Source organism: Onychomys torridus, chromosome 5 (assembly GCF_903995425.1).
Source record: "Onychomys torridus chromosome 5, mOncTor1.1, whole genome shotgun sequence".
Lineage (NCBI taxonomy): Eukaryota > Metazoa > Chordata > Mammalia > Rodentia > Cricetidae > Onychomys > Onychomys torridus.
The window spans coordinates 84319386-84344947 of NC_050447.1; the positions used below are offsets into that span (position 1 = coordinate 84319386).

At 39.3% G+C, this 25562-nt stretch overlaps 1 protein-coding gene across 6 annotated transcripts in view; it reads right to left on the minus strand.

The window, feature by feature from the left end:
- The window catches only part of Arhgap12 (Rho GTPase activating protein 12), a 111525-nt gene that overhangs the window by 20322 nt on the left and 65641 nt on the right, over window positions 1-25562 (minus strand). For 2 of the 6 annotated variants that reach the window (XM_036187614.1, XM_036187615.1), the window contains 7 exons: window positions 21658-21918; window positions 17931-18071; window positions 16307-16387; window positions 13451-13576; window positions 9071-9145; window positions 4106-4167; window positions 127-208 (listed from right to left, as the gene is read on the minus strand). In XM_036187614.1, the coding sequence (XP_036043507.1) occupies window positions 127-208; window positions 4106-4167; window positions 9071-9145; window positions 13451-13576; window positions 16307-16387; window positions 17931-18071; window positions 21658-21918 (828 nt within the window). The remainder of the gene's footprint in view (window positions 1-126; window positions 209-4105; window positions 4168-9070; window positions 9146-13450; window positions 13577-16306; window positions 16388-17930; window positions 18072-21657; window positions 21919-25562) is intronic. The other 4 variants (XM_036187616.1, XM_036187617.1, XM_036187619.1 and 1 more) reach the window with 4 other exon arrangements.

The following is a 25562-nucleotide window of genomic DNA, read 5'->3' on the forward strand; positions in this document are numbered from 1 at the left end:
AAACATCTTTTGTTTTTATATGCACATGCGCTTCAAAGACTTCGGAAATTCAGACTCTTGACATTTAGATATTATACACTCACATAATTTAAGTGTATAACATGTATACAGTGGAGAAATACTTACCCAGCTTGTACTACTTCCTTGAGTTTTGGTAAAAAGTAAAGATGAACCCTGCAACACTGCCCAAGAAGATAACCAGTTCTTTCTGCAATTATACAGATGAAAAGGAACACTGTCAATCAAACATTAGAAACCAAAGCCTACCTAGTACTCTTCACTGTTATCTACAATTTAGTGATTAGTACTTGAACTATTTATACTAGATATATGATTCTAATGGCATCTATAGTCATTCTAGTGCCTCAATCAGACATATAGCATCCCCCAAAACAAATGAGGTTAGTCAAAAATGTAAATAATCAATATACCTATAACCCAAATACCCAACTGTTTTCACACAGATGAAACATCCTCGGAACAACAGGCAGTATATCAAATACATTAAAAGTACATAATTACTGACTACTCACTAAGATGAAAATTTTTAAAATTTCTAAATTACAAAGGCAACACATATATGTAAAAACTCCGAATATAAAAAATATGTAAAGGACAGCCTAGTGAGATGGCTTATCAGGTAAAGACACCTGCTAAGCTCGGTGACCTGAGGACCCACACATTATAAAAAGAAAATTCCACAATTCTCCAACCTCCATGTGCACACTGTCAAAATATGTAAAGCAGTGGTTCTTAACCTGTGGGTAGCAACCCCTTTGGTAGTTGAACGACCCTCTCATAAAGGTTGCCTAAGACCATGGCAAAACACAGATATTTCTATTACAATACTTGACAGTAGCAAAATTACTGTTAATGAAGTGGTAATGAAAATAATTTTATGTATGGGGGTCACCACAACATGAGGAATTGTATTAAAGGGTCACAGCATTAGAAGGCTGAGAACCACTGGTGTAAAGAAAAAGGCTCCCATTTCTCTTCCAATCAATATTCCAAAGGTAACCAATATTAAGTGTTTTGTGTATATGGGTCTTCTTTCTTAAGTGTATATCTCCAGATATACAGGTAAGGTTCACAATAAACATGTATAATACAACTAAGTTCCTACTAATAACTTTAAAGGTAACTGACGTTATACTCTGGTCAGAATTAACTCAACTTCCCTGCTTTGTTATCTTAAATTTTCCAATAAAAATTTTTTGCTTACATGTTTCTCCCATTGAAGGGAGTCTTACATTACTTCAGAATTTACTTTTGTATCTATTTCAAGCCTAGAAAATTTCTTTTCAAATAGCAAACATAGATCAGTATTTGCAAATAAGATAAAATTATAAGAGAATTCAGTTGCTGGGGGAGGCAGAAAGAATGTTAACTCCAAGTGCTACAGATTTAGTATGGCTTCCTTCTCCTTCCAGTTATACACAGCCAGTTCTGTGGGGACTCTGCAAGGACGCACGCTGGCTTACTTTTCAGAATGTAGAACTCAATACCTATCAATGAGATCTACTTTATTACTTTGTATACATACTTGAATTTCACAGATGAAGTTTTTTACTTTTCCATTTATTTCCTGTAGTTATACATAACTTTTTCCCTCAATAAGGTGTAATTAAATATAATAAAGTGTAATGTGTCCCAGGGCTGGACTTAAACTCAACATGTAGCCAAGGACAACCTTGAACTTGTTTCTGATCCTCTCTCCACCTGTGTGCTGGGGGTTAAACCCAGAGCTTTGTGTATATGGAATACACACTACAGCAACTGAGCTACATCCCTAGCCTCTCAATGGCTATTACTCATAAACCATGAACTGATTCACAAAGCTGTTAATTTATGCATACATGTATGCATGTGCATATGTAAGTATAGCATATGTGCATGTGTGTAAGTGCATGCACCTGTGCACACCCACAGACTAGAAGAGAGCATCACCACTCTATCATATGATCTATCACACTCCACTTTATTCCTCTGGGGCAAGGTCTCTTATTTGGGGCTAGGCTGGCAGCCAGCAAATCCTAGTGATCCTCCTGTCTCTGCCCCTACTGCACAGGGGTTACAAGTATGCGGTGAGACCATGCTTGGCTTATTACAGGGTGCTGGGATTCAAACTCAGGTCTTCATGGTTCTGTAAGAAGCACTCACACCTACTGAGCCATCTCTCTCACCCCTTGCTTTGCCATTTTACAGTATCCATGTTTGTAATGCTTCAAATGCTCTTCCCCTTTACTAGGTTCCTATGCCTACTTTATTTTTCACACTTTAACATCCCTGCTCACAGTTCTAAATCACTTGAGGCTGTTTTTAAACACAGTCCTGTCTTTCAATCTGAGAACTCACTGTTTTAGTAGATCCAAATAGTCTAGGTGCATGTTGGATATAGTACAGATTCTAGCACTGTTCATTAAAATTTACTTCCGATTTCATTTTGTGTGGAACTCTTTTATGCTGTTTTGAGGGGCTTTCATTGATTTGTGAACCTGATCCATACTTGAGCTTCTACTTCTTTGCATGGCATCTACTGGCCTTCCTTCTCCACTGTGAAAGATATTTTTCTCCCTTTCCAACTTTAGCTGTAAAGGGAGAATTATTTTCCTTTCTTTAAAAAAATGTTATATGTGCCCAACGGTAGCAGCACACACCTTTAATCCCAGCACTTGGGAGGCAAAGGCAGTGGATCTCTGAGTTCAAGGCCAGTCTGGTCTACAAAGCCAGTTGTAGGACAGGAAAAAAAGAGAGAGGGATGGAAGAAGAGAGGAAGAAGGAATGGAGAAAGGGAGGGAGGGAGGGAGGGAGGGAGGGAGGAAGGGAGGGAACGCTGTGTGTGTGTGTGTGTGTGTGTGTGTGTGTGTGTGTGTGTTACTTGCATACAAGTGTGCAGGTGCACACAACTATGTATGCACATGCAGAAGCCAGAGCCTGACGCTGAGTGACTTCTTCCATCACTCTGCCTCACAGTCTTGAGACAGAATGCCTCACTGAACAGGAACTCATGTTGGCCACACTGGCTGGCTGACCAGCGAGACCTTGGGATCTGCCTATTTCCAACCCCTGTAATGCTGGGGGAGCCAGGTACATGCAGCCCCACCTGGCTTTTTTGTTTTGTTTTTCCAAGACAGGGTTTCTCTGTGTAGGCCTGGCTGTCTGGAACTCACTCTATAGGCCTGGCCTGCCTTTGCCTCCGGAGTACAGGGATTAAAGGCATGCGGGGCCACCACCACCACATGGTCCCATCTGGCTTTTGTATATGGGTAGTGGGTATTTGAACTTGGGCCTCCATACTTGCAAAGCAAGCACTTCTACCCACTGAACCATTTATATACTTTCAAAATTATCTATGCAAAACACTCATGTTATATTGTGTGTAACAGCAAAAGCTGTAAGCACCCTTAATGTCTGCCAACAGCAGGCCTAGTTACATTCTTGCAGATAAATAATGATTAACTCGCTAGTGATTAACTATACTGCAGCAGCACATGCTGTACCAGCTCTGATGCAATGAAGCAGAACATCTCCAAGACAAATGTAAAACAGAGCATGTTCAATAATGTCATCTAAGTGCATACAAACATCCACATGTAAATTCTCTCTAGAAGAAAGCACTACTGCTCAGGGGACCTGAGATGGGAACACAGCTGGTAAAGGCTTTTCCTACAGTGCTCAGTGTGTCTTTGGTTGTTTGGTTTTTTGAGACAGGGTTTCTGTGTAGCTTTGGAGCCTGTCCTGGAATTCACTCTATAGACCAGGCTGGCCTCGAACTCACAGAGATCCTCCTGCCTCTTCCACCAGAGTGCTGGGATTAAAGGCGTGTGCCACCACCGCCCAGCTGTATCTTTGTTTTTTATTATATACCACCACTAACTGCCTGTTGAAAGAAAAAAATATCGAAAGAAAGCAAATGTTTCTTCAGGGTCCTCTTGTTTCTGAATATTACTTTTTAAAGATGTTAACAAAGAAAATATTTTATGGAAAAAAAGCTAGAAAATACATGATTGAAAATTGTTCTAAACCGTTTTATCAGTCCTACTAAAATGTTCATTTACTTGAATCAGATAAACATCAAGAATATTAAAGATTTTACACTTACCGAACCTTTTTGCCATTTTCAGTAATTTTTGTTACATTTAACAATCCATATTTCTCCTGACCCTATGGAACAAAGTGATACTTTTTTGAGGCATTCACACAGACAATAATACTCAAATTATAATAATCAATGGAATCCGAATGGTCTTTCAGTCTAAAAACTTAAAAGATCAGTTAGTATGTAACACACCTATTATTATTAAAGTGCTTTAATCATTTCACATTTTTCTAATGTACTGTCAGAAATTTATAATTAAGGGCCCTCCCCCCCCCCCTTTTTTTTGAGAAAGGGCTCTTGCAGCCCAAGCCGGCCTGTAATTTGCTATAAACCCAAGCCTGCCCTTCCTTCCTCTACCATTCACAGGTAGTAGGGAATCTCATAGACATGCCCAACCACATCCGGCAAAACACCTTTTCCTCCTGAGTCACAGCAGCCATCAGCTTCTAGCAATGAAGAGTTTCACAAATAACCACCAGAAAAAGGGTTTACATCTTCCTATTCAAAGAATATGATGTTATGATGATAAACAGTACAAAAATTAACAAAATTAACATGTGGTGGTTTGTGTTCCCCAAAATATTGTGTACCCTAATAAATTTATCTGGGGTCAGAGAACAGACAACTACTAGATACAGAGGCCAGAAAATGGTGGCACTCACACCTTTAATCCTAGCATTCCAGAGACAGAAATCCCTCTGGATCTCTGTGAGTTCAAGGTCATATTGGAAACAGCCAGGCATGGTGACTCACGACTTTAATCCAAACAAGTGAGCCTTTAATCCCAGGGAGTGATGGCAGAAACAGAAAGATAAATAAGGCGTGAAGACCAGAAACTAGAAGCTTTTGGCTGGTTAAGCATTCAGGCTTTGAGCAGCACAGTTCAGCTGAGATTCATTCTGGATGAGGACTCAGAGGCTTCCAGTCTGAGGAAACAGGATCGATCAGCTGAGGAACTGGAGAAGTGAGGTAGCTGTGGCTTGTTCTGCTTCTCTGATCTTCCAGCATTCACCCCAATAACTGGCCTCAGGTTTGATTTTATTAATAAGAACTTTTAAGATTCCTGCTACATTAACATGTGAAAAATAATGTACCAATCTTGTGATAACATAATAATGACTAGGCAGAACAAATGAAGGGACTGATAAATTACTCAGAAGCACCTAGTATGCTACATAGACTTTAATGTGCTATAAAGAAGCATCAATCAGTATGTGCTTCATTAAACATATTACCATGTGATCTGGGCCCCGAAAACTAGATTTATTTGCCAGAAAAAGTGACACAGGCTTTATCATTAACCATCACAAGTTGTTGTTATCTTAAAAGTCTTACAGATAAAAATGAAGTAATACTTTCTCACCCTATTAGTTTCCTATATAAATGGGATTAACCAAAATGAGTTGGTGGCTATTATAATTATAAACACTCCAAATATGTACATGAGACAACAAGCAATTATATAACTCAACTGAAACATATATACAGAGAAAATAAATTCAGAATTTCTTTTTTTTTTTAATTTCATTTATTTCCAATTATGCCCATGTGTCTGTCTGTGGGTATGTGCACACAGATGCAGAGGCCTGCAGAGGCCAGCAGTGGGTGTCAGATCCCTTGGTGCTGGAATCACAGGCGTGTGAATTGCCTGATATGAGTGCTGGGAACCAAACTCAGGTCCTCTGCAAGAGCAGCAAGCAAGCCTAACCACTGAGCCATCTCGCCAGCCCCAAAATTTATTTCTATTTGACTGATTCCTCAGCAAATTCAAAATATGAATCTTTTTTGTATGGCAAATAAACATAATATTGAACATATTTGCAATGTTTACAAGATGTTTGAAACTTTGCATCTTTAGCTGAAAATTTGTTAACTCCTATTTTTGGCATATTGAAAACTTGGAAATAATGTAGTCATAATTTTTCCTCAATCATTTTACAATGCATAACTCTGTTTGATCTCAGAAATGCAAATTTTATAAGAATCCTCTTGCCTTTCAACCAAAATGTCAATGGCACAATTTTAAGTATGTACAAGATATTACATAAATGCAATTTTAAGTATGTGTAAGATATTAAATCGGAGCCTTCTGAATTTATTGTTCTTCCATCGGATACAGGGAGAAATTTTCCAAAGAATGACAGCGACAACAGTAACCCTTCTGAACGGGCCACTTCACGTGAATTGACAGAAGAGGTCTGGGATTTTTTTTAAGCCACAGCTGGCATAGCACAAAAGCAGCAGCAGGACAGATACGGTTGTGAGAATAAAGAGGGAAAATGAACAGCAGTAGAGACAGACAGTGTATGTGCAGGAATGAGAAAGAACAAAATCAGGGATTCTTACCAGAGTCAATGGATGGTTAAAACTGACTAGAAACAAAACAGACCAACAAAAAGCTGCATCTGTTTAGGCGCTGTTCAAAAGGTCAGAGTTTTCAGGGAATTTCCACAGGGAGTAAGACAGAAGTACCGACACTTGAAGTATTAAGCACTCTCATATGACAATAAAAGGACAAAACTTGCTACATCCAACTGTATAGAAAGTACCCCAAACCAATCATTACACAATATGGTGAGGGCTATGAGAAATGGACATCTATCTCAACCCGGACAAAAGAACTGAATTCACCCTGGAAGACAAAGAACAGAATCAGAGCAGCTTCCTAGAGGAGCCGCCCCTTGAACTAACAAGTGCAGTCAACAAGATGGAGACAGGAGGTAAAAATTAAAAGCAAGAACACACCCCAGGGCCTCCAATTATGTAGCAAGAAGAAAGGCACTAAGAGTCTGCTGTGTGGCTGAGAAAGCCACACCCATCTCCTGACACTCTAAGAAATGCCAAGGGTCTGAGCTCACCCAAGAGTAGTGAGAAAGAGGCTACATTCCAGAAAGACACAGGACGTGAGGAGGCAGGGTGACACACAGGGGGAATGGAGGATGCCAGGGAAAGTGCCACATTTAAACACCTAGGTAGACAGCATAATCTGTTTCAATGTCACATTTCCAGAAAACCTCCTAAACTGTACCTTCATTCCACTAAACATTTACACCAAGATTTTAAACTCACATAGAGGGAGAAAGGGAAACAGGTTTGTAGTTCCTAGGAAGAGACAGACAGGTAGGACTTAGAAGCAGGGCAGGCAGAGGAGGAGAGGCCTTCAAAGTAGACACCCAGGAGAGAGGTCAAAGGGGCAACAGCCTCGATGGGAGGCAAGAGAGCAGGAGGGTGCACAGGGAAGGAAAGCAGTATGCTGTTTACGTGGAAACACAGTGGTCCAGGCAGTCAACACAGCTGTTCTGTGTTAACAGAGGATTCCAACAGAAGGCACACTGGCAAGGCAGTTCCTATGTTGGCCATCAGAGGGCACCCTGCATCCAGGACAGGTTAATGGATGTCAAGTGGACAGGGAGAAAATTGGCAAACAATTCTTTGAAACTGTATGCAGATTTACAAACTCGTGTTTCTACAATTACTTAGAAATTTGTTTCTATTAAAACACAGTCTATGAGGAAGTTTCTGTGAACTGTGTATTACCTACATTTAAAAACAGGTTTAAAGACAATGTTCTGCTTTTATATCCTTATCTCTTAGCTTACTTACTGCTAATTAAAAATAAAAAGGAAGTATATACAACGTGATGGGAACCACAAAATATATGAAAGACATGAATATATTTCCACATACATATGTGGAAAAGGGTAAAACAGAGGTCAGAATGATTGGGAAAAAGTGAGGCATGTCTGGAAATCCAAGCCTGTACAGAATTGACATAATTTCCATCAAACAGTAGTGATGAAAGTTTGTCTTTTAAAATGTTACAGCTGCATGTATAACTCAGCAAGCATCTGCTGAGTGAGCAGTGAGCACGAGGCTACGCAGTAGGAATGGGCATTCCCAGTTCTGCCAATAGCGCTCCTTGGTGGGGAAGGCAGTCAGAGACAAGCTGGTCCAGAGGGTGCCTACTGCTCTTCGCTTTACAAAGTAAATAAATAGAACTCATGCTAGGAAGGACATCACAGAGAAACCTCACCTAGCCTAGGGGATTGGCCTACATTCTCTGAGGAAGATGTTTGAACTTCATTCTGGTGAATAAGCACAGGGTGCCAGGCAGAGGTGTGGGGGAGTCTCAGTGGTGGAGGAAAGGTTGAGAGACTAACCAAAGTGTGGGGGAAGAAGACACAGGAAGCATGAGCTAGGGGACACGGCCAGGAGCCCAAGCATGTAGTCTTGCTGTCCTGTCCTTAAAAATGTTAAATGTCACCCAGTAAGGGATAGCGGTGCAAGCCAACTGCAGATCAGTGTGACAGGAAGAGCCAGGAAGAGCCAGAGAGTGTGAACATCAGGTGGAGACCAGGTACACTGTTAGAAGGTTTCCAGTCAGGCCACTTATCTCCAGTGCTCCCTGGCCACACTGATAAGGCCTTCCATATCACAGATGCATAAGGGCAGCCATGCTGCTCAGAAGGAAGGACATATGTCTTACCTTTAAACTGCTGGCCTGGGAAAGAAAGTGAAGTTTAATTGTAATATTCTCTGGAAATTTTCTGTTGTTGTTTGTTTGTTTTTCAAGACAGATTTCTCTGTATAGCCCTGGCTGTCCTGGAACTCATTCTGTAGCCCAGGCTGACCTTGAACTCACAGAGATCCACCTGCCTCTGTCTTCTAAGTGCTGGGATTAAAGGCTTATGCCACCACTGCCAGGATTGGAAATTTTTATTTTTAAAAATCAAGTATAAATTGGTCACTTAGAAATATGGCATATAATACTGTATTTTGCACTAAAGGGGCCTTAAAACAAATTAAAATTTGATTCTTATAACTACTTTAATTATATTTTTCTAAAAGGCCAATAAAATTTAATAGAGGCATAGGAAATAATTCAACATTATATTTTTAAAAAATTAATTTACTGAAAGTGATTGAAAACTCTAGGCTATTTATTTTGTATGTTTCTAATATACTAACTGGATCTTGATGCTTTGATGAGGTAGGAGAAGATTCATTTTCAGGTAAGCAGAGTTTTGTGGTAGTTGGAGAATCCTACAAGAAATAAGTAATGAAAAAACGTTACTCTATTTTAAACATGTCTGTTTTTGCCTGTTTTGCAGTGGGAGAGCTTAGCTAGGCAAACAAAGGAAACTGTTTCCTTGTTATTCTATCTCAGTTCTAAAAGTAGGATAGCACTGAGCTGAAAACCACAGATTTTATTGAAAGTTGAAACTATGGCATGTTTTATAGCAACTATGTTGACTAAAATAGTATCACTTTTAATTAACCCTATTTAAAACTACTTATGCACTGGTCACCATATAACATGTTATTAGTATGATAGACACGATTATTGAGGGCTGTGCTAGAAACATTCACAAGAAATATGTGTAACTGACACAATGGAACTTTTAGTCTAAAGTAATCAGAAAATAAATTTAATTGTTATCCATATTTCAAGGAGTTTATAGTTACTTTCCAATAATTATATATAAAGATAAAAACATACACCATAGAAATCTAGCATTTAAAGATTAGTGATGCACTAGGGGGAATGTTTTCATGCTTAAGTTTACAAGAATATCCTAAGAGCAAATGAGCAAGAGGGTCAAAACTAAAAGATAAGTATTTCTGATGAAGGATAAGACAGAAAAGTAGTTTTTGTATCAACACCTACTTTGACTTAAATTTTCTTCATTCTCCTCCTAGATGCTTTCAATAATTTGAGGCAAAGAGAATGAGAAAAGTCATGCCAGTATCTCTTACTAATTTCCAATCCAACCAAACAATGCCTCTGAACATTCATCTCCACATTTGTTCATCCCAACGTCTACACTTATGAAACTGGAAGATTCTGACAGCAAACCTAGGAATGTAAGTAACAATGCAAAACTCTGTCTCAACACTCATTCACTAGAGAAGCATCTTCAGGTGCGCCTGGTGCAATTTATATACACAGAGCTGTGCAGCAATCAAGACTGACAGGGAACCTCAGAAAGGACCATCTTACAACCAAACAACCAAAGCTAATACCACTGGTGGGCAAAATATTCAAATCCTATCCCAAATTCTAGAAAAACAAACTAAGCTTATCCAAACTTCAGTTCAACCTCATTTGAGTCATTTTTCTGACTTCAGTCATATTACTTCTATGTATATTAAAACAGTCTGAAAAAGTAAAGATTTAATGAACCACAACTATAAAGCAATTGAAGAAAAGCAATATAGGTCCTACATACATAAAATTCACAAATAAGAGTAATAATATATAATTATAACTACAGTAAAGAAGCAAGTGTACACTTACGTACCTTTGTAAGTATATATGTATACATACATCTTTCACATCCATGAAATGTTTTAGTAAGAACCATACATAAGCAGAATCAAGGAAATCCATTTGGATGTACTAAGCATAATCATACCCACAACTACTTCTTTCAAGGTTTTCTGCCAGCTGAACAAGGATCCATGTTGTTGTAACAGAACTTGCCACACAATAGTGGGCTATTCAATATAAGTTATATATGCCCAGTATGCACACACTTGTTCTAGTGCAGTCCTCTTTCATAACCTCAAAGACTGCCCTATTTTAAGAAGGCATATTTAGGGTGATAAAAAGAAATGGAAATATTTACTTAATGAAGCAATTAGCTGTGAATCTATTTCAAAGGGCAAACTGGAAGGGAGAGATTTCTACTAAAAATAATAAACGTCTGTTCTCAGGACAGTCACATTGCTGCTGCCTGAGGGCAATTATGAAGAAGGACATGAAGTAATACTTGGTAAAGGTGACTTCAAGGATCAGATTAAAGCTGAAACTCACAGAAATGTGTGTGTGTGCATGTGTGCACACACACCCCTGAATGACGAAATATTTGACAATAGGAACTCTAAGTATATCTTACCAAACTATCCATTTTTATTCTCACTGGAAGAGGTAGTGGAGGTAGTTCAACAATGGCTCTTGTTAACGAGTTTTCTACAGCCCTAGAAATATAATCCAATTCCTGGAGTTGATTGTATTTTCCATTAAACAACTCTTAGGAAATCTTACTTGCCTAGGCCAATCTCAATACTAGTGAATTTCCAAATACATCAATAACACTGATTCTAAAATGTGATTCATTTAGTGTGTCTTCCAGACTTCTGCATTTAGTTATAAAATATTCTTGAAAACAAAAACCAGAAATTGGTCTACTTTCATTATTATTCTGTAAGTCCACATTATAAATATGGAAAGTGTGTACACCACTTTAAAAATCTACCTTGCTTTACATACAAAGACTAATTTACACTCAATTGCACTAACACAACCTCTTCTTTTGAACTGAATGAAATCACGTTGTTTATAAAAGGATTTAAGACTAAAAGTAGCCAAACATGGGGGAAAAGTACCAACAAAGTTCATTTTAACCAGGCATAGTGATGTACACCTACAATCTTAGCACTCTAGAGGCAAAGGCAGAAGGGTCACCGTGGTGCCTTGAATGAAACCTGCCCTTGTGGGCACGATCACATATTTGAAAGCTTGATCCCCAGTAGGCTGAAGTGTTTCGGAAAGATTAGGAGATGTGGCCTCACTGGAGAAGGTGTGTTACTGTCGGTAGGTCTGTTGGTCCCTCCCTTCCTCCCACCCACTTCCCCCCACCTCTGTCCCTTCTACCCACTCTCTCTCTCTCTCTCTCTGCCTTGTGCTTGTGGATCAGTTGTAAGTTCTCAGCTACTGTTCCAGCACCATGTCTGCCTGCTTACTGCCAGGCTCCCCAGCATGATGATCATAGAATATAGCTCTCTTAATTGTGAGCCCCTAAATTAAATGCTTTCTTTTATAAAGTTGCCTTCATCATGGTGTCTCTTCACAGTAATAGAAAAGTTACTGAGAGTCACCAAGTTCCCAGTCTATGCTACAGAGAAAGATCCTGCTTCAAAAGAAAAAAAAGGAACAAAACCGTGGAAGACCTGTCAATTATGTTACAAGAGAAAAGTGGCGGCAGCTTTACAAGAGAAAGCAAAGAGTCCCCAGTGTCTGAGCTCTTTTCAAGGTAATATATTTCAGTTTAAAATGTTATCATTTCCATCATCTTCTAACAGGGGTATGGCTGATATTCTACAAATGCACAATAAACGTCCACCATGCCCTGAAAGGAAACTATGTTCTAACAGTGTAACTGAAGAAGTTTAAAAAACATCTTTTCTGAAACCTGCATCAACATTCATCCCCTCTTAGAAACAAAGAACATCACTTCTCAGATTGATAAAAGCAATACTGTGTGAGAAAATCAAGCAGGTAGGATCCTAGCCTTTCCAGGGACAGAGAAAATGAAATCTTTACTGGATGAACCTTCCTGGAATCAAAGATAGCAAAAGTGGCTTTAAAATACTGTAAGAGTGAGTGTATAGAGTAATGTAGGAGCACATACATAGTATAGTGTGTGTGTGTGTGTGTGTGTGTGTGTGTGTGTGTACACACACACACACACACACATATGTACACTAGCTCAAATGTGTCAAGTACATACATCAGACTTCAGTAGGTCTCAAAAAAGTTGGTCTATTATACAAAATCTGAGAATACTATAAGCCAAAAACTACTCCATAATAAGCTGATGCTAAATACAAATGCACGCCATTTAGTTAAGAAGAAAATATTTTCACAGGGCATGTTGACAAAAACACTAACTTGCATGCAGGAATTTAATGACTATTGAGTGCTCTGTCCTAAACAGAATAACTGTACCACTCCTCCAAGGCTCAGGGAACATCAGGGAAGAGAACACAGAAAGAACTCAGAGCCAGAGGATGGGGAGAACTGATATGAAACTTCTGGATTTCTAGTGGCTGTTGCATCCATAAACTCAAAGCAATAGGGAGTACCTGCATAAAGCCTTGACAAGATTAGGCATCAATCCATGAAGTCTCACCCCTCCCTGAGGGAATATGGGCAGCTAATGGCTCGGGATGAGGAAGTATCAGTCCTCAGGGGTGTAACCACTGATAAATTGCCCTTGCCCAAGTAAGTATCACCCAAGCTCACTCAGGAAACTCTAATTAAATGTAGCAGGCTGTAAAAGCAAACAAATGAAAGTAGGGAGATTTGTTGAGAAGGGATTCCGTGGGAATAGTACAAGAAAGGCTAGAAAGGGGGCAATATAATCAAAGTACATTTTATACATATATGTGTGAAAAATAAAACATTAACTTGTGTTCAAAGGAAGTCAATATTTTGCCAAGAATTGCATTTAACAACAGTAAAATACTACATAAACATTAGTACAGTGGCTAGAACTCCCTGTGAACAATGTAATTCCCAAAACACTTGCCGAACTTCTCAACACATTTTCTCCAAGCTCTTACCTTGTCATTGGTGTCCAACACTATGGTGCTATGTCTCCACTTTGTTAACACTATTGGTTCTTGCAACCGCCTGTCCAAGCTCCTACTTTTAATTATTTCTCTTTGTTGCTGGGATGAAGCATTGTACTAAAGAAAACAGAACACACTCCATAAGTAAAAGATACAAATGTGAATCTACAGTGGCTCCTAATGACACATGATCACTAGGCAATGTTCAAGTGAACACCACTAAGAATTGTCTGGTCTCAGTTTCCTTACTGAGCAGCCTTGTGACATGACTGAGATTCTAGATTCTACAGCTGGATATACCCAGCTGCTGTTATCTTTTGTAAAATATTTGCTCCCTATAAACTGTTCTTCAGGTGTAAAAAAAAAAGACAGAGCAGACCTGTCACCTCACAGAGTTGCTCTAAGAGCAAATGAAGTAGAAACACCTGGTTCTTCCTAAATACTACCATAATTATCATAAGGTTTACAGGAGGTTTTTTTTAATTTTTATCATTTATTTTATTTATTTGTTTGGTTGGTTTTGGTTTTTTGAGACAGGGTTTCTCTATATAGTTTTGGTGCATGTCTTGGCTCTGTATCTGATCTCACTCTGTAGACCAGGCTAGCCTCGAACTCAACAGAGATCTGAACATACTTATTGTGTAGAAAGAACAGGACAGACAATCGCTGCCAAAAGAAAACTTCGTGTGAAGTTAATGTGTTCTCAGTGCAGTAGTAAACCATGGAGGAATCTGGAAAGTTACGTAGAGCACACAGAAAGATGGAGAATTATAAAGCTTTGAGCGTTGTGTTATCTTATGTAGGCAACTTAAATGCTTTAAGTTGTAATAAAAGAACAATAGCAGTCAACTTCTACATAGGTGCAATCTTTTCATGAAACTCAAGGAAACCTTGTATCACTCCCCTCAGCCCTACAAATAGTCCATCAAACCTTAGCCTTTAATTATGATTTCAACAATTATATTTGGAGTATGTTTTCTCTGCACAATATGTTATTTTTTGACTCTTCAAACTGAATGCATACAAGCCATCTAACAAAGCTGTTACTCTTTCTTCACACTGAAATTGGGCAAAGATGTCAACACATATGGGTGTTTGTTTTCAAGTCAGCCTTTTCTGACAAACAGCAGTTTTCAGATTATCATTTCTAGACTAAACAATGATGCTGCTGAAAGACCACCAAATTCCTGTGCCAGACATTTCAAATGTAAAGAGACCCAACTGTTACACAGGGCTTCTCTGAAACACAATCATCACTAGCAATCACTGTGTGGTTGTGTGTAAACTTGTATATGAAATTTCATAGGCCCTTGCCTAGCTTTTGAGCTTGTAATGACTACAATTTAGGCAAGTCTTTCTATGTGGCAACAAAAATAATGTACAGCTAGTATGGGTCATGGTCACAGTTTCAAATGTGCTCACAGCTTACTAGGAGTGGAGCAGCCACAGGAGCAGACAGCACAATGAGAGGCCTGCTGACGGTAAAGCACACATACCAAGGAGAACCACAATTATAACAGGCTGCTCTCCCATCCGTAACCCCAGATTCTGGGGATTTGACTCCCTCACACAGACACACATATAAAACACCAAGGCATATAAAATTAAAACAACAACAACAAAAAAGAACCTAACACTGAGTTTTACCATTTTAACATAAGATACTTGTTTCTAATGATTTTTCTAAGGAAACACAGTAAGAGAAACACACATTTGATGCCTTCTGAATACAACTTCCAGATACCAGGTCTTTCTTTCCCTCCTTAGCTATACTATATGATGAACACAATGTTCATCATCCACATGTATCTCATATTTTGATAAAAATCTTAGTATCAATATATTTTTAAGTTTCAGTATTTTATATAATATAATTATCATTCTTTAAATTCATTTTTTTTTTTAACTTTTCATGCTGCTTTAAAAAAATCTATCTCAAGGAGCTGGAGAGATGGCTCAGGGGTTAAGGTTGCTTGTAGATGCCCCAGGTTCAGTTCCCAGTACGCATATGGAGGAGCTTGCCATGGCCTGTAATTATAGAGATCCAGCACCCTCTTCTGGCCTCCACAGGCAATACTGATAACGTAATGCCCATGTAAATAAGCAGATTGTTTCATACATACTTAAATCTTTTTTTAAAAATTGATCTTGAATGTTTTTACTTATGTTAACACATTACACACATAATATACTGTACAGTCTTGCCTTTGTGTTACTATGGACATAATTAATACCAATTTATAATACTGCAGCAAAATGTGACACATTGCACAACATCCTATGTTCATTAATACCTGGCAGTGGCAAATGTGGGGGTAGGGGGTGAAAGGGGGGTAAGGGAGAGGGAGGGAGGGAGAGGCGGGGGGGGGGGGTCAGTGACTTGATTCACCTACAGACACCTTCACTGATGATGATCTTGAATAACATCACTGTCCTTTCTCCTAAAAAGAACTAAATACAAGGCCAATTCCACATAAGAACCTCAGATAACTAGGCACAAGCTAGCACTACTGGCACTAAGTAGAACTCTTATTTCTAGGGATAGGAGACCAGTTTCAAGCTAAATCAAAAGATTTCCTGAGTGAGAATAACCAGGAAGTGATAAGTGTGCATCTCTGACAATGTTAGGGAATCACAGGGTTGCAAATGAACTAAAAAACCAATCTAGCTGCTTTTTAATGAATGAAACAAAGTGAAGAATAAATCTGCAAAGTAAGTCTAAAGCTACTCTAGTCTACCTAGGGAGCTTCCGACAAGCCCGAGCTACAGAGTAAAAAGTAAATGGAGTCTAGTGCAACTGTCTTCAGACATTCATTATGCACATAAGGTCAACATTAAGCTTCTTACCTTTGGCAATTCCCATTCTGACCGAGATCCGTCTGCACTGTAGTAATACTGTCTACCTTGATCATCAACATGCTTGAGCCACTATAAAAACACAACAGGTTTTTATTTATTTTAAATAAAGGCTACTTTAAATGGCTACTATAAGAGTTATTAGATATCATTCTCAGGAATTTCATCCTATTTGTAACAAACTAATAAGTAAATAAATGAACTCAACAAGCTTATCACATTAACAAACTGCACTTAAGTTCAGTGAGTATAATACTCGCTATATTATCAATTTCTCCTTCCTCAAATGTTAGGTAGTAATTCAACTATCACTTAACAACATAGTAAGAAACATATGACATAAAGATTCATGAAGACACACATCTGTTAGCATAGAGTACAATCCATCTTGAAAACAGGTTTGAAACATTAAAAATTACTTTCAATATTTAGATATACAGTTTTACAACTTAAGCCTTATTTTACACAAATCCTTATTATTTCCCTTAGCCAGTGCATTGTACTCAATGCATTTTAAGTAATAACAACAAGAGGACTGCACACAATCTAATACAGGACATGAAGGGAAAAAGACTACTGCTGACATGACTACATAATCTTTCTTATTATAGAAGACTAAAACACTAGCTTCTATGTATTCTGGAGCTAAATCAGGGAAGCAAGGAAGAAAGCTATTTACCTAACCCCCTACCCTTAACTAGCAAACCACTTAGCTACCATTTAAAATGACTTCACAAGTGAAAAATAAAATTTGTTATTCATTCATAAACTAATTAATCACAAAATACTAGATTCATGGTTTTTGTTTTACAGATTAGGTCCTAATGGAAAAAGGAATATAACCAGTGTGAGAGTGTGTAATAACAGCAGGTTGAGAAAAATCATTGGGGAAAAACAAAACAAAAAACCTCAACTTTCCCTAAGAGAAATACAAACAGTTTTATTGAAGAAGCCTAAGCAAATTACAGCAGGCCTGCCCTCAAAGATCCATCCTATTGAGTTATCAGTACCACAAAGTCACCATTGCTGGAGCCCATTTAAACTGGGAAGCAAGCTGGCCAGTGGTGGCACATGCCTTTAATCCCAGCACTCGGGAGGCAGAGGCAGGTGGATCTCTGTGAGTTTGAGGCCAGCCTGGTCTACAAGCAAGATCCGGGACAGGCACCAAAACTACACAGAGAACCCCTGTCTCAAAAAAATAAAAAAATAATAAAATAAAATAAAATAAAATAAAATAAAATAAACATACAAACAGGGATCATAGTGTAGCTCAGTGGTAGAGTGCATATTATGTGTGAAGTCCGGTATCCCATCCCCAGCCACACAAACAAACAAAACCATGAATCAGTAATATTACTAAGTACTCTATTGTAAAATTACCATAAGGAATACTTCCCATGAGATTTTCTGAAGAAAGAGTTTTGCTGATCAATCCAAACTAACCTCAAACTCAACCCCTCACCACCATCTCTGCCTCCCAAGAGCTGGATTATAAACATGTACCTCCTTACCAACTTAGTTTATTTTATTGCTATTAAAACTCAGCATACAATTATCTCATGAGAGGATTCTCCCAAGGTATACTAGATAAGAAAAAGAAGAAAAAGAAAAGTACCTTTTCCTTAGTATAGTCACTGGTATATAAGGTATGCCCACGTTCATCCAACTCTTCTGACCAACCCCTTGGAGAAGAACCACACTGACTATCTGACTGGCTGTAACAACTGCTGTAGTAGTTTTCTTCTGATGAAAAAGGCTACAGTCAGAAACACAAGGATTTTCTTCTTTCAATACAAATATGCAGCAAGTGAGAATCTAAAAAGACTGATTTTACTTGACTAAAAATACTAGGATATCTTGAATATACTAATATTCAAATATTTAATTTTTAAAATAAATTGTCTTTAGTACATTGTAAGTAGGGAAGTAAAATTAATAATGGTAAGTTATTTGATATTAATGCAATCATGGAAAAAGCTCTGACAGGAAATAAAAATAGTTACATTCACACACAAAACAGCCTAAAAGGCTTTTATGTGTGAAAGGCTCTTGGTGCCACTGAGAGGATGCTAACCATGCAGATTAAAGATATCCATCCCCGGATTAAGGCTGAATGAGCTATTAAAGGGTAGGACTGGCTTGGGCAAACAGGGAACAGGCAGTCTGCATTTGAAGGGTGTATCTTGTCCCTTGATCCTCACTCTGTCTCACATCCTCCTTCTCTCTTCCCTAGCAGCTATCTTGAGGTGAGCAGCTTTCTTGCTCTAAGTCTTTCTACTATGATAGTCTCCCCCCAAAACAGCCAGAAATAACAGACCCAACTGACCAGACTGAAAACAGGAGCCCAAATAATCCCTCCCTGCTTTGGTTTGGTTTGGTTTTCTGCAATGTGGTGTCACAACAGAAAGATGATTATCAATGGCAGCTTCACCATTCACATCCTAATGAGATGACAGAAAAGTAAATCTGAGCAACTAGCAAGAAAAGACAGACTACTCTTTCTAGGATAAAATGACAGCTGAGTTTTCAGTATCAACAAAGGAAGCCAGAAAACATGAGAACAATGAAATTAGCAAATCAAAAATAACCAAGTTAACAGCCAACGTGGAACTGTATGTAGAAGTCCTTTAAATAAAAGTAACTCAACACTGTGTTTGCTAAATATGCCAGTAAAAAAATCACACACACACACACACACACACACACACACACACACACACACACACACTTTCCAGACCAAAAAATTAAAAATTAAAAAATTCTATCACTAAGAAAAGCTCACAAGGAAATTTAAAAGCATGTACTGAAATCGGAAGAAATTTGAGGGAAAAAATAAAATTGAGAATGAATTGTTGAGTTGTAATACACAACAGAGAAACTACACACAGAAATAAAATACGCAGCAACAAGAGCATGTAACAGCTGGCTTTAAGGGGGCCGGTGCACACATAAAGGTCAGCCGGTGATAAAGCAGACATGGTGCATGCCCAGGGCAGCAGTGGCAGCAGCACTGCTGTCCTCAGGCCAGACAGCTTTTGCTATGACCCACTGTCATGTGCCGTTAGGCAGCAGCAGAACCTCTGGCCTCTGCACAATAGTTCCTCCCTCACTGTGATAATCAGTCTACAGAAAGGTCCTGGAAAGCACACTTGTTCTGCAGAGCACTGTCACCACGTATGAACCACTGTTCTAAGAAAACCACCAGATAAGTTTCTAAAGCAGCAGTTCTCAACCTGTAGGTTGTGATCCCTTAAGGGAGTCGTATATTAGATATCCTGCCTATCAGATATTTACATTAGGATTCATAACAGTAGAAAATTACAGTTATGAAGTAGCAATGAAAATAATTTTATGGTTGGGGGTCACTACAACATGAGGAACTGTATTAAAGGATGGCAACATTAGGAAGGTTGAGAACCACTGCTCTGAAGTAAGACAGAGGCGAGATCGCTTACTTTCTTACAAATTTTACAAAAATAACTGCAGTGAATTATGTCTACAAAGATAACACTCCCACAAGAACAGGAAGAACAGAGCCTGCAGATAAAACACCTCAACTAGCCATGCAGAAGAGAGCAGGGTCTAAACAGGCAGGCAAGTGAGTGGGGGCAGCGGAGAACAGTGAGCTCTCCGCAGCAGGATTTGGGAGATGGTTCAGGAACTAACAGCACTAGAACTGGGGTGAAGGTCAGGTACCAAGGAAGTATCTGAGAACTGAATGCTGACATGGACACTCTGGAAGCCCCCATGTTGTAGGCAGAAGAACTGAAGACCTCTACGGAGACCAGTCAGTCCATAGGGAAAGGCCCAAAGGGTCTGTCTAACAGGGGAGAAAGCAATTGACCCAGATATCCAATTCAAGTGAAGTTCACACCACCTTGTAATTGAGAGAAAAGGTCATTTCCAACCTATAATTCTATACTCGGGCCTTTGATTAGTTAAATGCAAAAGCAGAACAAGACATTTTCAGATACAGAGTCTCACTTTTACCTCCATGAGCGCCCTTTTCTAGGGAGGTGATAAAAGATACACTCCAGAAACTCTGAAAATACCTATTCTTACACTACTGTACTGAAAGTTTAAGTTGAGACCCTACTAGACAAATTATTTTCATTCACAAAATTAGAAAGGCAAGAAATGCATAGATATTTCCTGTGTATATCTAAATTTGTCTACTATTCTGTAATTTAACCTTTCCTTAATAATTATAAAGATTTCACTACTGATATACAAGATGGTTTCTTTTCAAATCTTTCAAGAGCTGTAATCCAGACACAAGTTTCCTAGTTTTCTCAGTGTAGATGAACAGTTTTGCTATGGTCTTTCTATTTTTATTCTCGTTTGTAGACATTAAAAGTGCAAGTCACCACAAAAGAGAACTATGAATAGCCCATTGAAAAGTAGGGCAAGAAGGGAGGCCTAGCTACAAAGCTCTTAGGTTCTGCTAAATGCAGGACAGGTGACCCAGCTCCTCCTGGAGCTCAGCACTTACCCTGTAGCTAGCTGTGAGACCCAGTGTCCCTGTGGATGGCCCGGCACAAAATGGTGGGGCTTCACTGCATCCCACCAATTTCAGCCACCTATTACCCACACATCTAAGCTACAAAAACCAAGTACTTTGCTAAAATGTGAACTAATCACGTCTCTCTAAGAGCCTGTGGTGAGGGGAGAGGAAAGCAGGAGAAGGAACAAGTCATCTACCCCTAGGAGAAAGGGGTTGTGAGGGAATTATCCCCACATTCAACAAACCCTACCACAGCAAGGGAATTATGACTTCCCTTAATCAGAATTAAAAGGTCACCTTGTATCCCACTGACAGAAAAACATGCAGGAGTTTGATGGTCACAGAAAACTAACAAGGAAAAGAAGGTGATTGCTTTGATAAGTAACTTTGTTTTTACTTCTCTGGCTAGGTCTAGTCATGTATGTTCTTTCTTTTTTATTGACTTATGCAAAAAGCATACTTTTGGGGGTGAGGGAGCTATTGAGATGGTCCAGCCTCAAACTTGATATGCAGCCAGGACTGGCCCTGACTGTGATTTTTGGGCCCCAATCCCCCAAGCGTTGGGAGCCCAAGTGCCCACATCTGCTGTGCTGGTGCCTCCTGATGCAGTAAAGAGAGGACCGAGCAGAAGACAGCTCTAACCCAGCCCAGGAACCATCGAATGCTCTTTAAACCCAGCATCTGTGCAATAGTTAGAGGTTAGAAAGAAGCCTGGGAAAAGGTTTAGTATCTAGAGATAAAAGTGTTCTACCACACTGACACCAAGAAACTAAACTTTTATTTCTGAATAATGAACAAAAACTGGGAGCCTTACTGGGTGCCTCTACTTTCCTCCTACCTCTTGCTCTCCTGGGCTCTGGAAATCTCGGCTTGTGCCAGGATCCCGAGCCCATCGGGGTGGTTTCCAGGTTCGCTCCTGGGTTGCACGATTATAGTAGTAGCAACGGCCTGAACTGTCTTTGTGAGTTTCCCATTCTCCATTAACTTGAATTGCTGGGCTGCCAGGAAGTGGAGGGAGAGCAGACTGTGATATTTTCAGTTCCTGCAGGTTAGCATATACTGGAGAATCTGGCCTGCCTTGATTAGGGGGTGTGGTTGCCTGTAAAATAAAATTTAAATTTCATGTTTAAAATGGCATAACATTTTACAAATTGAAATGACATTAAGAGACTTAAAAATAACAATACTAATGTATTCCAAAACTTGGGACAATATCAAGAGCTGGGGTTGTAGCTCTGTGATACACCCTTTGCCCAGAATGTTCAAGGTCGAATTGTCAGCACTACAGAAACAAATGAGCAAGTAAGTATTTCAAAACAATACATGAAAATGACCAAGAAATTTAAAGGAAAAATGAAAATATATAAAAGCATGGGCATAAATGCTGATTTAATATTCACAGCCAGTTTTAAAATATAAGTACCTTCAGACAGAATCCAAAATGTGTTTGACAGATAGCCCTCCCGTCGAAAGCAATAGTTAATTAACTGACAGCTGTGGGCTCTATTCAAGATCTGTTGAACAGAGGTTGTACTACACTGGTGAGACCACTTCACCTATCCAAAAGTGAAATATTTAACCCATAAATGAAAGGGTGGGACTAACCACTAAGGTTTCCTTTAGCTATAAAATTCTAAGATTTTAGGCAATTAAGATTTATTTCTGTGTATGTACATGATGCTAGTAGGAGGTGTCGGACTCCCTGAAGCTGGAGTTACAAGTGTTGTGGGCTGCCCAGTGAAGGTGGTGGGAAATGAGTGAGTCCTCTGGAAGACCACCTCTCCAGCTCCTAGACAGTTTTTAAACTATATTTTTATATTCTTAATCAGATACATGATAATCCAATCACTCTCAATTCAATAAATAATTAGAATATAATTGAAAAATGTAATTGGAAAAAGAAACATCCATCACTTTAGGAAAACAAAGAGTTAACTACTTAGAAACAAATCTTAAAAACCAAATGAGAATACATAGAAAATTTTCCTCCAAGGACAGGCTCAGTGGTATATAGTGTGTGCTTAGAATTGCAAAACCACACAATCATTCCTCAGCACACAGAAACGTAAACAGACACAAACCCCCGTTCCTATTTCAAAACTAAGTTACATGTAATTCTCTACAAATTAATATACAATTTCAGGGGGTAGTATGGTTAGTACATTAGAACTCAGCAGATAACAAAATTATCTGAACAATGTCCAAACCCAAAACTAAGGAACTGGAACTGCTTAGGTAACAGAGCAATCATTTCTAGATTGAGGAGAAAGACGACCAGCTGTGCCCCTATCTGAGAAACATCTCCAAATGAATTGAGCATCATGTACAAACACAAATAAAAATTCTGTCTTCTAGGATCTCAGAACAGAGTTAAGAACAGTGAAAGTAATCATTTGAATAAATAATAGACAATGTTGAGACTACACGGGGACAGGTACTTATGGGAGCAAAAAGAAGCATCCTGAGCATGAGTGAGTAGGCCTTTGGGATGAAAAAATTAAAGGGAGCTGGCTGGGAGGCAGCAGAAACAGGTGAAGAAAACAGTATGGCAGGAAGCTGGATGTAGTGGCACTTACCTTGACCCCAGAATTCAGGAGAAGGAGGTAGGGGGATCTCTGAGTTTGAGGCCAGCTCGGTCTTCACAATGAGTTCCAGGACAAAAAAAAAAAAAAAAAAAAGGCAGGGGAGACAGAATGGCACCTGTCACCCTGTCACAGACTCATACTAACCCACAAAGAGTGTGATAGAGTAGCAAGGGGAAAACCTAAGGAGAACAAGAATAAAGATAGCCCTATGTGCCATGTTTAAAAGCATTAATGTTGCTAATGGTGTAACTCAAAAGTACTTGTCTAGCATGCACAAATCTGTAAGTTCAACTCTCAATATAGTGCCCTTAAAGAGAAAAAAGAACTACCATAGATGCCATCCAATATGGTATTTAGGAATTACCAAGGCTTTAAGCCAGAAAAAAAAACATCTAAACTATTATAACATTAAAAGGAATGCAAATATTGGATGTACCTCATGGCAGAGTGCTTGCCTAGCATACACAAAGCCCTGGATTTGATTCCCAGCACAGCACAAAATCAAATGTGGTGATGTATGCCTATAATCCCAGCAGTTGGGAGGAGGCAGGTTCAAGAGTTCAAAGTTATCCGCAGCTACATAGCAAGTTCAAATTCAGCCTGGACAACCCTATCAAAGGGAAGGGAGGAAGGAGAGAGACAGACAGTGTCTCCCTCCCCTACACCCCTCTCAGGAGATCAGCTGGAAGGTGGGTACCAATAGCACGGAAAGAAGATGAGGAGAGCTGCAATAAAAATGGTGGGAATGCACAAGTGGGACTGGAGTCCAGATATAACCAGGTAAAATTATCATAGAGATGTTACATTGATGTGAAATAGTTTGCTTTACATTTTTAAATTATAGATTAATGTCACAATGGAGAACAGTACAGCAAGAGGAAAGAAAAGGAGACATTCCTTGGATTATATAAATGTCCAAACTGGAAATGCTTAGACTAGATACATCAGCTGGGAGCTGAGGGCAAAATTGGGCAAAAATTATAAACATAAAGATACTGGGTCAGTAAGTCAGAAGCACATACAAGAGAACCACAGAAAACTGAGAAGACAGGAACAAGTGAGGACGGGCTATTCAAACTCAAATTCAAAGCTATCAATGGTCTAAGGGGTAGTAACTTCTGGTAACAGATGAGACCTGGCAAAAGTATCCAGTGAGGGGGGATAAGGAGTAAGGGATTTCTACAGCAAAATGCTGCACTGGAAAGACAAAGAAGCTGCTGCTTCTTCTTTTTTTTTTTTTTTACATTTTTTTTTATTTATTAAAAATTTTTCCATTTTACATACCAACCCCAGTTCCCCCTCCCTTCCCTTCTCCCGCCTCCTTACCTCCCTCCCACTCTACCCCCATCCACTCCTCAGAGTGGGTAAGGCCTCCCATGGTAGTTAACAAAGTCTGGAGTACCAAGTTGAAGGAGAGCCTAGCCCAAGGAGGAGCTTCTTGACGATGCTCCACAGTGTCAAACCCATAAACCTTACCATGCAGGGCTGGAAGTCACCTGACTCAGCAATCAACATATCACAAAGTCAGCTATCGGCCTGGAGCATCTGGCCTACCACTCGCAGAGCAAGTGGACCTAAGTAAGAGGACCTAAGTTCTGGTCCCCAGCCCCACATGAAAGGCGACACACATGTAACTTCATCACTGTGGATCAGAGACAGGTAGAGCTGGGGCTCACAGGCAGTAAGCTCAGCCTAAGCAGTGAGCTCCCAGGTTCACTGAGAACTTGTCTCAGAATAAGATGGAAAGATGATTGGGAGAGATTCCAGTGCCAGCCTCTGATCTTCACACGGACCCACACAGACAAGTGCACATGCATATAACACACATGCATACCCCACACACAGAGTCTCTAGGAGAAATATTAGCCCTGTTTAATCAGTTTATTCCATATTCATAATCTACTTGCTCTTTTAAGATTACTCATTTACTGTGGGGGTGAGTATATATGCATATCATGGATGGAGGTAGGGTGCATGCACCCGTATTAGGTGTAAGAGACGGAAGACGGTATTGAGTGTCCTCCACTATTCACTTACCCAGTTCTTTGAGGCAACCTCTCCCTAAACCTGGAGCTCACATTTTATTGGCTAGACTGGAAGCCAACAAGTCCCAGAAATTCTCATGCTTCTGCCTACCTTAGAACTGGGGTTATCCATG